This window comes from Saccostrea cucullata, unplaced genomic scaffold (assembly GCF_032062105.1).
Source record: "Saccostrea cucullata isolate Sc308-1 unplaced genomic scaffold, CSIRO_AGI_Scuc_v1 ctg11512, whole genome shotgun sequence".
In the NCBI taxonomy this organism is placed as follows: Eukaryota; Metazoa; Mollusca; class Bivalvia; order Ostreida; family Ostreidae; genus Saccostrea; species Saccostrea cuccullata.
Window position 1 is genome coordinate 1 of NW_026927063.1, and position 14,778 is coordinate 14,778.

General features: G+C 31.6%; 1 protein-coding gene across 1 annotated transcript; it reads left to right on the plus strand.

Annotated features, from left to right (window-relative positions):
- Positions 1-1,124: 1,124 nt before the first annotated feature.
- On the plus strand, positions 1,125-2,256 carry LOC134273366 (uncharacterized; the record flags this gene model as incomplete). The annotated part of the gene is made up of 1 exon (XM_062755563.1): positions 1,125-2,256. A coding segment is annotated over one exon (1,132 nt), but the record flags the coding sequence as incomplete, so codon positions are not given.
- Between the last annotated feature and the right edge of the window lie 12,522 nt (positions 2,257-14,778).

Consider the following 14,778-nt stretch of genomic DNA (forward strand, 5'->3'; position numbering starts at 1 on the left):
GAAAAAAACTTTTCTCGATTTTTATTTTATACATTGATTAAACATTAATATCATAAAAGTTGTAATTTTTTACGATTTAAAAATTTCACCTGTCTCGTTTAGGGTTTTAAATAAATATTATTAAATATAGATTGGAAAAGTTTTTAATGATTAAAAGTTTTTAAAAATTAATCAAATATCTAAAAGTAATTTATCCCTTTTAAAAAAAATGTTAACAAAAAACCTTTTCATTTTTTATTTATTAAAATTTAAATTCACATTTAAAAAATTTAAAAAGGGGGATATTTAAAAATTTTAAAAAATAGTTTAATTTAAACTTTATTTTTTGTTTTAAACCCAATTCCCTCCAAAAATTTTAGGAACAATTTTTAAAAAACCAATTGGTGATTTAAAATTTTTCTCATTTTAATTAAAAACAAAACTTTTGTTCTTTTAAAGGGAAAACCGAATTTGTAAAAACCATTTACAAAAATTATAAAATTAAAATTATTAATTTTAAATATTTAAGTAATTTTTTAAAATTTCATTTCCAAAGTTAAAAATTATTAAAGGGAACTAGATCTGTTTGAAATTTTTTAAAACACCCCTTATTTAAGCCTTTTGGTTTTTGACAAAAATTTTAAAGTTTGAAAAAAATTGGGAAAATTTAATCTCCATTGATTGAAAAATTTATAAATTTTTACATATTTTTCATGAAATCTTTAAGCAAAAATTTTTGGAAAAATGGGAATTTGGTTTTCCCCTTTTCAATTTAAAAAAGGAAAAAATCAAGTTTTTTGAACTTTTTTTTTTTTACAAAGGATAAATTAAAACAAATTTTTATGTTTAAAATAAAATAATCCATGGAACCTTTAAACCAAAGAATGAAGGCTTTTCTATAATTGGCATAGTCAACCTGTAAACTTATGCTTAGAAAATAATGTTTAAAATTGAATAGTTTAAAAGAAAGTTTTTTAAAAACTTGTTAAATTTAATAACATATTCAAAAATTAATTTTTTTGCTTCGAGAGTATTTTAGTCATAACGGATCACTTTACCAGATTCGCTCAAGCCATTCCATGTAAAAATCAAACTGCTCATACTACAGCTAAAGCTTTATTTGATAACTTCTTTCTACATTACAGCTTTCCTGAGAAATTACACAGTGACCAAGGACGTAACTTTGAGTCAAAAGTAATCCAAGAACTCTGCAAACTCCTAGGAATAAAGAAAACAAGGACTACGCCGTACCACCCGATGGGAAATGGCTCAGCTGAGCGATTCAACCAAACACTCATCAAAATGCTCTCAACACTCAACGAGAAGCAGAAGTCAGACTGGAAATCCCATGTTGCTCCACTTGTTCAAGCCTACAATGCGACCAGAAATGATGCAACGGGATACACTCCACACTACCTGATGTTCGGTTGGCATCCTAAGCTTCCCATAGATGTATTCTTTGGTATGGACTTGGAACACGAGAAAGGAGATCACCATGGTTATGTTGAGAAACTTAAGGACAGGATGGTTTCAGCATATAGACATGCCTCTCAAGAAGCTAGGAGAATATCTGACAAGAACAAGAATAAGTATGACCAGAGAGTGAGGTTCTGTAAGCTGGAGATTGGAGACAGAGTCCTTGTGCGGAAAGTAGGATTAAAGGGAAAGAATAAACTAGCAGACAGATGGGATTCAGAAGTTTATGTTATCACAGAAATTCCCAATCCCGAGATCCCTGTTTTCAGAGTGAAGAGTACATCAGGACGAGCCACAAAGACACTGCACAGAAATATGCTGCTACCATTTAACCAGATACCAGCATGTGACATTGATGAACCTGTTGTTTATAGGACACCTGTGACAAGGAGGAACAAGAAGCCTAAGAATTCTGATGAACTTCCGGAGTCCGATTCTGAGAGTTCGGATGATGAAGTAACAATTGAAGTGAAATCAAGGATACCCAGAAATAGAGATGAGTTCAGCAAAGAATCATCAGATCAACACAGTGTATCAAGATCTAAAGTTTCTAGTGTATCAGATGGTACTAATCAAAATATTTCTTCATTTCAGAATTCAAGTCCTTCCTTTCAGAGTGTGAGTTCTCCCAGACAGTCAGGTTACACCAGTGAGTCAGACAGCAGTAGTACCAGAGCTTCTGTGAGCGGTCCACATAGTCAGTTTATTTCAGACCAATCACAGTCGCCTTTACCGATTTTGCCGAGACGGTCGACCAGAATGAAAAAATTCCCAGATCGGTATGGGGAATGGATAATGTAAACGGTTTTTTATGATATTGCTTTATGCCGAGAACCGATTTTTATGCTGAAAACTGCTTTTATGCCGAAATGTTTTTATGATGCAGTTTACCCGGGATTTTAATAAATTAAAATAAAAAAAAAAAAAAAAAAAAAAAATATTATAATAATGACCATATTCATTATTCCCCTAATCCTTAAACTCATTGTATATAATAATTTGTGTCTAGTGTTTATGGGATTAGCTCTTAAAAGTTGTAAAACTTTAATGAGGTGTATTGAGGTACGTGTAAATAGTTTCATGACTTGTGTGTCATATGGAGTATGGAGGAATTCATTGGTCAGGTATTCCTACATTGATTGGTACATTTGTATATTATGTGTCTTGTTGATGTTTGAAGTTTGATGGTCATTGATGAGGTTTTAATTTAATTACTTGATTTCATTGTGGTGAGTTGTATCAGGTAAATTGGTTTTTATTTATATTTCATGGTTACTATTATTGTACATACTTCTTTGGAAATGTCAGGAGCCATTTCAACGAAGAGGGGGAGTATGTAACCAGGGTTATGTATTATTTAATGCCTTTAATTACTATACTAGCGCTGCGTATATGTGAGAATGTGGTGTGAAAAACTTTGTGTGAATGAGGTTGTTGTTATTTTTAGACACTAGACGGACAGTCACATGACTTTATCCTATTCACCAAATTCCCGCTTTCACGCACTAACATCGGGCACTCTGAGCCTAGCCGTTGAATTGGTTAGATGTGTACTCTACTCTATAGTCAATAACAGATAGTAATATTTGTAATTCCTGTGTGTGTCCCGGTAAGAATCTATTCTAAAGTAAAGTCTATTATGTTTTAATTATCTGTTTAAATGTCTGTCTATGTGTCGTCTATATGTTGTGTGTAATTGTAATATTTCAGGTTTTTGACGTCTTATTTCAACATTAATAAATATAATATTGAACCTGAACCAGATTGTTAGTTCTGATGTTTTACCACTGGCTACATAAACTTTCCTCTTTTTATGGGATGACCTTGATCTTTGACCCACCTCTTCATCACTGATGATCTTTGACCCACCTTTTCATCACTGATGACCTTTGACCCACCTCTTTATTACTGATGACCTTTGACCTACCTCTTCATTGCTGTATGACCTTTGACCTACCTCTTCTTTACTGCATGACTTATGACCTACCTCTTCATCACTGTTCTCCATGTCCTCCACCCCGACATCATACGCACTCTCCAGCCCCATGTCATTCTGCTTCTCCACCCTCTCCATCCCCTCTCTCACACGCACGTTAGAGGGGTCCAAGCTAAAAATAGAAACATAAACATTAAATGGATCCAAGCTAAAAATAAAACACAGATGTTAGATGAGTCCAAGCTAAAAAAAGAAACATGCACCTTATATTGGCCCAAGCTAAATATATTAACACAGATGTTAGACGGGTAAAAAAAAAAGACATGAAGACATCAGAAGGGTCTAAGCTAACAGAAACATAAGTCAAGTCAAAAGAAACTAAACTGGTCCTCACCTCAGTGCTATACTAAACTGGTCGAGAGCTTCTTGGTGTTCGTGTGTCTGGGTAAGGAACTCCGCTAACATCTGGTGAAGTCTACAGGTACTGTGTGTCTCCAGTTGTTTCCGTAATCTGAAGCAAAATTTTCAAGCATTTTATGACTAACATTTTGCTATAATTATATACCTGGTATATCAACCCATGCACAGGAATCTTTTTAATTTGCATCTCTACATTACATCTATTGCATGTACTAGATCAAATTTGATCTTCATTGTCTATAATGTCCAGTTTAGTAATATTACCTGGTTCTCGTAAATCTATATCCTCTATAATATCAATAACATTCCCCCTTTATAACTTTTCTATTCCTCTTTTTCCCTGTACTTATATTTCTATCCATTGTCAAACCAATAACATTCCCCTTATTTACATCTCTATATCATCCATCATACTAGTTACATTCCCCATACACCATGTAGATATACTGTAAATCTGGAAATTTTTACGCCGATTTTATTTTGCAAATTCGGGTCAAAATGCTGTTGATTAATTTTTTACAATTCAAAATTTTGTAAATGACCATTGTTTTGGTTACATTTTCTTCTTGGTGATTTATTTTTAAGAGAAAAATTTTTGCGAATGCAATGCACTCACGAATTTGCTAAAAATTTATCTACAGCAAAAATTTCCAGATTTACCGTATATACTCGCCTATAAGTCGGTCCTCCTATAAGTCGGTTGTACTTTTTGAGCTTTTTTTGCAGGGATTTGCCATTGACCCGCTTATAAGTCGGTGCAATTTTTTGGCAGAATCAGATGAAAATTTCTAATAAATGCCCGGTTGTATCAACGGTTCATTAAATTTAATGAATCATTAAGCCTAATGAATAGTTAAATTCTTAACGATGCATTAGTTAATGAAGGCATGAATTCCTAAATATTTAATGATTCATTAAGTAATAACACTCTAATGAAGGTTTTGTACAACACACTTTAATGCCTTCATTAACTAATGCATCGTTAAGAATTTAACTATTCATTAGGCTTAATGATTCATTAAATTTAATGAACCGTTGATACAACCGGGTCCTGATCTTTTACTTTGATTTCAATTAATATTTTAAGATATGAAGTCGATATTAAACTTTAAATAATAAAAAAAATAAATACTTTCCTCTCAAAATTAAAAATAAAATAATTAAATACGTGCATATAAAATACATATGGTTTATGTATACTCTTATAATACATAAATGATATAATGTATCCATACTTTGTTCAACGATACCTATTGAAAATGTTAATAGAATACTACGGTTCGCCATCCAGAATAATACCTATCTCTCTATGACTCGCCTATAAGTCGGACTAAAATTTAACTCTCAAAATACCGACTTATAGGCGAGTATATACGGTACATTATAACTCTATATCCCCTATCATTTTAGTACCATTTCTCTTAGTTAATCTTTATCTCCTGTTATATTCAGTATCATTCCCCTTGCATACATCTTTGTCTCCTGCTATATTCAGTGCTATTCCCCTTACTTACATCTCTATTCCTTTATCATACTGCTGTTCCTGGCCTAGAATTTCCACCATTATATACACAGCCTCTATACTTACATCTCTATCCCTTTATTATACTGCTGTTCCTGGCCTAGAATTTCCACCATTATATACACAGCCTCTATACTTACATCTCTATTCCTTTATCATACTGCTGTTCCTGGCCTAGAATTTCCACCATTATATACACAGCCTCTATACTTACATCTCTATTCCTTTATCACACTGCTGTTCCTGGCCTAGAATTTCCACCATTATATACACAGCCTCTATACTTACATCTCTATTCCTTTATCATACTGCTGTTCCTGGCCTAGAATTTCCACCATTATATACACAGCCTCTATACTTACATCTCTATTCCTTTATCATACTGCTGTTCCTGGCCTAGAATTTCCACCATTATATACACAGCCTCTATACTTACATCTCTATTCCTTTATCATACTGCTGTTCCTGACCTAGAATTTCCACCATGATATACACAGCCTCTATACTTACATCTCTATCCCTTTATCATACTGCTGTTCCAGACCTAGAATTTCCACCATTATATACACAGCCTCTATACTTACATCTCTATTCCTTTATCATACTGCTGTTCCTGACCTAGAATTTCCACCATTATATACACAGCCTCTATACTTACATCTCTATTCCTTTATCATACCGCTGTTCCTGACCTAGAATTTCCACCATTATATACACAGCCTCTATACTTACATCTCTATTCCTTTATCATACTGCTGTTCCTGACCTAGAATTTCCACCATTATATACACAGCCTCTATACTTACATCTCTATCCCTTTATCATACTGCTGTTCCAGACCTAGAATTTCCACCATTATATACACAGCCTCTATACTTACATCTCTATTCCTTTATCATACTGCTGTTCCTGACCTAGAATTTCCACCATTATATACACAGCCTCTATACTTACATCTCTATTCCTTTATCATACCGCTGTTCCTGACCTAGAATTTCCACCATTATATACACAGCCTCTATACTTACATCTCTATTCCTTTATCATACCGCTGTTCCTGACCTAGAATTTCCACCATTATATACACAACCTCTATACTTACATCTCTATTCCTTTATCATACTGCTGTTCCTGACCTAGAATTTCCACCATTATATAAACAGCCTCTAGGAATGAAGGATCTAACTTCATAGCTTTCTCTAGATAAGGTTTAGCCTGAAATAGTATGTACAGTGAAATGGAAAAACGAAATGATATTCTATACATTAGAAATTTGAAGATAAATTGAAATAAAAAATTTTGAAAAAACATACCAAACTTTTAAATTATATTATTTACCATTAAAAAATTTCTGTATTGATTGGTAAACAAGTAAAAAAAAACTAAATTAATAAAAGGAAAACACTGTAATGACAATTATTTGATGTAATGTAGCTGAAGAATTATTTCCCTTTGTTTTCACAGTTTACTATGATGATGTATGATTCGCCAGAATTGATAGTTACGTATATCTTTTAAGTTAAAGTTGTACATACTTACCTTTGCTGTAACAGTTGGTGTCTTGGCAAGAACTGAGGCATATAACTGTAACAAAGCATAATGAAACATAAATAGAAAGTTTATTTAAGAAATGTTTTTAATTTTATTTAAATCTTGGGATTTAAACAAAATTCATGAAACTGAGTAATGGATCCCTGCTTTAGAAGTTCTACCCTCAGTTTACAATATCGTTCTACCACCAACTCACCGTTAGAGTCCTGGCTGTAGTACCCAGAGTTTTGATTGCCTTCCCGGCCCAGGTCAGGGCTTCTCTGTGTCTGTATAGAGCCATGTAACACTGGATCAAACCTGGAAGTCAGATAGGAATTAAACCATATAGCATGATACTGTACAAAACACTGAATAGGTTACACATTTTTTTTTCTATACAGTATTGTGATCAACAACTTAAGATGATTATTCTGAACACTCACCAATGCAAAGACAATACTAAAGATTGAAACAAAGAAGTTTCTTTTCTGTGTGGATCTAATCTCAATATATCTTTCATTCAATTTGGTGAAGAGGCATCATCCACTGTCTTACCTGTGTAAGCCTCATATCTGGGTGGTGCTAGTCTCAGGGCTTCCTTTATGTCAAATATTGTCTCTTATTGAGATTTTTGCAAATTATAAAAATTTTGGACTTTAATATCTATAAGATGAAATATAAAAAAAAATTAGGATATAATTAAGATTTAATTTTTCTCTTCTTATCTGTTGCACTGTAGGCACTTCATTTTGTTATTTATCCTTTTTTTTGGGGGGGGGGAGGATAAACATTGAGATGGGATAAATCCCATATTAACCAACACCAAGTTAGCATTCAATGTTAATTAAAATTGTATATTAAGACACCCAAGGGTCTTGAATCACCTGATAAGCACATACAAATTTCAAAAGTAGGTCATGTTTCATTCTTTACATCTCCGCAGGAAGTTTCAACAAATAACAAAGTTTGATGATTCAACACTAATTAATTAATACCTAATATATTTAATAAAAAAATGCTCACAGTGACCTACTTTTCAATTGACATACTTTGAGGTCCAAGATGCATCAAAGCTGGATAATTTTAAGCCACAGTACCTGAGAAAATATTTTATCAGGTCACAGTGACCTACTTTTCTGTCGACATACTTAAAGAACCCAAGATACTTCAACCAATAAAGACACAGAGAATTAGTACCTGAAACTATTTCAAAGATAGGTCAGAAGGACCTACAATCGACATACACTGAAGACCAAAGATGCATCAACTGACATTAAAAATTATGATGATCATCCAATTAGTCATGTTAGTACCTGAAATATTTATGAATTATTTATTATCATGTTTTTATTTATAATGACTTGGGACAACTATCTGTATGTAACAAGAGTAATTAAAGAATACAAGATATTCACTTTATAATTCTGTTTTACTACATTCTATTATTTTAATTCTTTAAATTACAGGTGAATGGGCTAGTTACCAAAATGTATAAGCATACCTGTCCATATTATAATACACTCATGTACATATTGTGTTAATGTCTTTGTGTACTATTTGTCATCGCATCGCATGATTTAAAGCATTCTTAACATTCGCATTTGCTTTACACAGGATGAAACTAAACAATAAAAGTTTTTTTTTATTTACACTCGTTATACTAGGCCTAACGTTTTCCCTAGGCCTACCTCAGTACCTGTTAATAAACATGATAAATAAATAAACAGTTACTCACGCGCTTCGATTTGCATTGAGGTGATAATGGACTAATTCAGGCATATTAAACCAATATCTCAATAAATTGAATATGAGACTAAATTGATTTAAATGTACGTGAATTAATCCTTTCAGCAAACTCATGAAACTGTTGCAAGATTTCTTTCCGAGTTTTGCATCTCTGTGGCAGAATTGCATTACAGAATGCATTTTTTCGCTCCGAATACAAACGCAGTTGAGATTTCGAAACCGGTTTGTGGATTCGTACCGACTGTCTGGATTCACTCCAGCAGTTTCGTCCTCTTCTAAATAAAGTATTCAAAGTGTTCTGTAACGACTAAATTTTGTACTTTATAAATGAATTTTCCAATATTTATAATCATGGTAGCGTTTTGAGGGTGTTATCCAATAAAAGATCTCAACCAAGGAAACTTGTATACATGAATTAAACACCCATTCTCAATATAAGGGCTCAAATAATGTCGCCTCGTTTTCATTTAGAAGAAATACCACTGATGAAATTTTTAAATCAACATTATAAATAGTCACATAACAATGAATAAGAATTCATATAAATATCGATCTGAAAGGGTATATAAGGAGTTCCAAATTCAAATATAGTAGTCTATTTGAAATGTACGTTACTGTCGCCGAGGCAAATATTATGCTGAATCCCCTCTGTGTAATATATATTTTTGATTCTCAAGTAAAAATTTTCTGATAAGTTAAACCTTGTATCATATATATTTCTTTTCATAACAATAAATACATTTTCTTTGTGATAATAAATTATTTTTATTGTGCAATGTCCCTGTCGCTTAATTCCTTTTTAACCACATTACAAGCAAACACAAAGATTATACACCTGATAGTTTTGTTCTCCTTTATTTATTGATGGGCTAAATTTGAAATTTCAAAGGATTAATTACTCCTACTTAGATAATGTAACATGAAATTGAACAATTTGAGCAACTTTTATAAATATGTTTACGGAATGAAAGACATTTTCAATCGTAGAGATAAGAAAGAAATGTACGTTACCTGTATTCTTCCATTAAGAATATATATTAAGTAGAAAATATAAGACGACTCTGAATAAGCAACCCCTTGTTTCCTGTAAACTGGCAAAGGCGTTTTGCTTAACACAATTAAAAATTATTTTTTACATGAAAAGTGATCATTTGAAATGTACGTTACTGAAATGTACGTTACCATGAAATTCAAATTAAGTGAATCTCGCACGAATTTTCATGTGTGTGTTCTCAAACTTTTTCGAATGTGTACACAAAGGAAAGTTTCGAAGGTTGGAGGTCGGCTAAATCCCAAAATTAATGAAAAGAAACGTTTCTGCTGAGGAAAAAAAAATATATTAAGGTCAATTATATGTAAAATAATTTTGATACCTGGTATATATTTCTGAATACGAAACCTGTATGAGGCATTTCTTATGATATGCAAGTTCAAATATTATCAATATATTGCATGTCTAACGTACGCTTGTGGAAGAGAATTGATTTTTATATTTGAAATGTACGTTACGTATGGTAACGTACATTTTGCGCACTTTTTTTATTTAGTCAATGAATTGTGTTTAGACGAGCGAACAAAATTATCGTTACAATCCATTTGACAACTGACCACATAAATCCATCTAAATGCACCCCCAATCCTCGTAAATGTGGTAGATTATTACCACATGCTAGAAAATTTATTTCTAAGTGTCTTAATCCATCTTTATCAACCTTTTTGCAGTTTGTTTACTTTTAATGTGCGACTTTTCGTCAATATTAATTTAATTGTCGTTGATAATTTAAAACAAGGTATGTATAGGCCTATAATTGGTAAAAAAAAATAAATAAAAAAAGAAAAAAAGAAAAAAAAAGAGAAAGAAACAAAACAAATAAACCCAGAACACAAGACGGTCATGTACATTTCAAATACTGAAAGGCACACACTACTCAGTTTTGTTTGAATCATTGCATTTTGGGTTATATTTTTCCAGATCTGTTGATTTGTACGTATGTTTGTGTTTTGACAAACGATGTTGCAACACACTAAATGAAATTGTTATCAGACTGTCGATGGGTATATACGGAATAGATTTATGTTAAGTTTCAATGGCCAAACACAAGCATTTGTTAGATCATAGCAAAATACGTCTGACTCTTATTTTTTTTTTGTCTGTACCCTTGCACACAGGTAGAAGTAACTAAGCTACGACCGGTGTCAATTTCAGCGAAACAGCACAAAAGAATGGTAATGAACTGAGATGGAGGGGACTCCCCAGTAATAATATGTCAAATGAACGTTACTGAAGTGACGTGACATTTATGTAGTTGATGACAAATAACCACGTTTGTTACATTATGATTTCTTATATTACTGTGTTAAAACGCTTCATTGAAATGATTTTTATGTCAATAATTGCTTTTTTTCAATACTTTCTTAACTAATTTACATATTATTACAAGCTTGAAATGTACGTTACCTACTCATATTCTGAGGCAATCGTGTCTTTATAGTGGTGATTGTGACATATAACACAATGAGATTACATAGAGAATCTATTTTGGAATAAACTGAAACAAACCAATGAATTTTTAGATGAATTTTAAGCTTTTTATTAAACAGAAATATATATTGAAATGTACGTTACATTTACGTAGTTGTCTAAATCGGCATGGATATATGTTAAAAAAGACAGTAACTACAAAATAGAATTTTACTACATGTACATGTTAAGTTCCACTATCTATAGAAAATGACAAGATTCCAAACTGATCGCTCTAAACAAAACAGAGAGAAGAATTTAAAGCATATATTTAAAAAAATGTTTTTATACATCTGGATCAAAAAGTAACCTTTGTTTTTTGAAAGGAAAAATCAAACGCAGGTTCGTATGCCGAGAAAATATGTTGCTGACAGAGTTGGTAGGATGTGCTGGTGTTAAGATGAGATATTCCAATTGTGATTTTAATGACTACATTTTTTATTGACATATCTTTTTGGACATTGAAGAAAGAGTAACGTACATTTCAAGCTACATTTCTGAATAAAATCACCCTCTACTTTACCGTCTTGTCATAATTCCATGTATTAAAATTTGATGAAAAAAAACCTGGAAACAAAATCTTCAGATACTCTCTTTTAAAGGTAATTGATAGAAAAATTGTTGTCTTGAACTTCATTTTTTAAAAAATCAGAGAGCCATTTGTGCCCTTATATTGAGAATGGGTGTAAAAAAAGGACAAGTCTGGAGGAAACCTATAGTTCCCTCAAGGATCAAGAGGTCTAATAAATCCATACAATATGTATGCAGGTACTTGACCATATAAAACCTAATATTTATTGAATGTTAATTATTTTTGTATTTATAAGGCAGCTAAAACTCCTCCTTTTTTTGGAAATAATTGATTTAAATTTTTAAGTTACTAAAACCTGAATGGCCTTAATTGTGTTTAAGAAAAAAGTTTCTAATGTCCCTTCAATGTTTCAAAAACTATACATAAATTCATTTATATTTTAGATTTACTTTGTACATGCTATCACAAGTGAATCTATTCCAAAAGGGCTAAATTTCATTGAAAAGTAAAGCATTTATGCCCATTTAAGAGGAATTTTTCATACAGCAATACAATTAATTGCATGACTAAATCGTGTAAATACAACATGTTGATGGATTCTCCCTATAATAAAGATTTAAGTCCTAGCTTTTACAATTTATCATATAAGATTAAGAAAGTCCATGCAATTGCAAGAAAAATAAAACCATTCTTGCCATTTTAATTCCATTGAAAAATTAAAAAAAAAGTATATGGCCAATTAGAACACCCCAGTTATAATGAATGACTGAGTATAACATGATGATGGCTTCTCCTATGTAAATTTCCATCCTTTTACAATTTATCATTTTAGATTTAAAAAGTTCAGGCTTTTACAAGAAAAACAAAACCATATTTGCCAAATTTCATTGAAAAATAGAAAAGTTATGGCCATTTAAGAGAACACACCAGTACGAGAGACTGCATATAACATGATGATGGATTATCCCTAATATGTAAATTTCTGAATCAGTCCTTTAACAATTAATTTAAAATTTCAAATTAAGAAAGGTCATCCTCTTACAAGAAAAAGAAAAGCATACCTGCTAAATTTCATTGAAAATAAAAGAGTTATGACCATTTAGGAGAACACAATCAGTATAGAAGACTGAGTATTATACTATAACATGATGATGGATTCTCCCTATGTAAATTTCAGTCCTTTTACTAAATTCTATTTATAGATTAAGAATAAGAAGGTTTATGCTTTTACAAGAAAAACAAAAGCATACTTGCCAAATTTCACTGAAAAATAAAAAAGTTATGGCCATTTATGAGAACACACCAGTACGATAAACTGCGTATAACAATATGATGATAGATTCTCTCTTTGAAAAGTTCAGTCATTTTACTATTCTAATTATATGATTAAATTTTTTTTAGATTTAGAAAATTCATGCTTTTACAAGATAAAATACACCAAATTTGACAAACTCTATTAATAAGTAAAAAAAGTTATGGTCATTTAAGAGAACACACCAGTACGAGAGACTGCATGCATGTAAATTGATGATGCATTGTATTCTTTATGTAAATTTCAGTCCTTTACAATTCCCCTTTATAGATTAAGAAGGTTTATGCTTTTACAAGTAAACCAAAACCATACTTGCCAAATTCCACTGAAAAGTAGAAAAGTAATGGCCATTCGAGAGAACACACCAGTACGGTAGACTGCATATAACATGATGATGGATTCTCTCTATATATATATTTCAGTCCTTTTACAATTTATCATTTCAAATTAGATTAAGAAAGTTTAAGCTCTTACAAGAATAACAAAACCATACTTGCCAAATTTCATTGAAAAATAGAAAAGTTATGGCCATTTAGAAGAACACAATGGTATTTAAAGACTGAGTATAACATGATGATGGATTCTCCCTATGTAAATTTCAGTCTTTTTACAATTTATCATTTTAATATCAATAAAATATTTACATTAAAAAAATTAATGCTTTAACAAGAGTAAATACACCAAATTTGCCAAACTCTTTTAAAAAGTAATAAAGTTATGGTCATTTAAGAGAACACACCAGTACAAGTATAGCATTATGATGGCTTCTCCCTTATTAGAATACCAAGTCCTTAGACCTTTCATAATTTATCATAATAAGAAAGTTCATGCTTTTACAAAGAAGAACAAAACCATGCATACTTGCCAAATTTCATTAAAAAAATCAAAAAAATTATGGCCATTTAAGGGAACACACATTCAAGTACATGCCCGACTAGATGAATTAACTTGGCAGTAGGGATATGTAGCCAGTGGTAAAACATCAGAACTAACAATCTGGTTCAGGTTCAATATTATATTTATTAATGTTGAAATAAGACGTCAAAAACCTGAAATATTACAATTACACACAACATATAGACGACACATAGACAGACATTTAGACAGATAATTAAAACATAATAGACTTTACTTTAGAATAGATTTCTTACCGGGACACACGCAGGAATTACAAATATTACTATCTGTATAATGATATTGTAGCTATATAGAGTACACATCTAACCAATTCAACGGCTAGGCTCAGAGTGCCCGATGTTAGTGCGTGAAAGCGGGAATTTGGTGAATAGGATAAAGTCATGTGACTGTCCGTCTAGTGTCTAAAAATAACAACAACCTCATTCACACAAAGTTTTTCACACCACATTCTCACATATACGCAGCGCTAGTATAGTAATTAAAGGCATTAAATAATACATAACCCTGGTTACATACTCCCCCTCTTCGTTGAAATGGCTCCTGACATTTCCAAAGAAGTATGTACAATAATAGTAACCATGAAATATAAATAAAAACCAATTTACCTGATACAACTCACCACAATGAAATCAAGTAATTAAATTAAAACCTCATCAATGACCATCAAACTTCAAACATCAACAAGACACATAATATACAAATGTACCAATCAATGTAGGAATACCTGACCAATGAATTCCTCCATACTCCATATGACACACAAGTTATGAAACTATTTACACGTACCTCAATACACCTCATTAAAGTTTTACAACTTTTAAGAGCTAATCCCATAAACACTAGACACAAATTATTATATACAATGAGTTTAAGGATTAGGGGAATA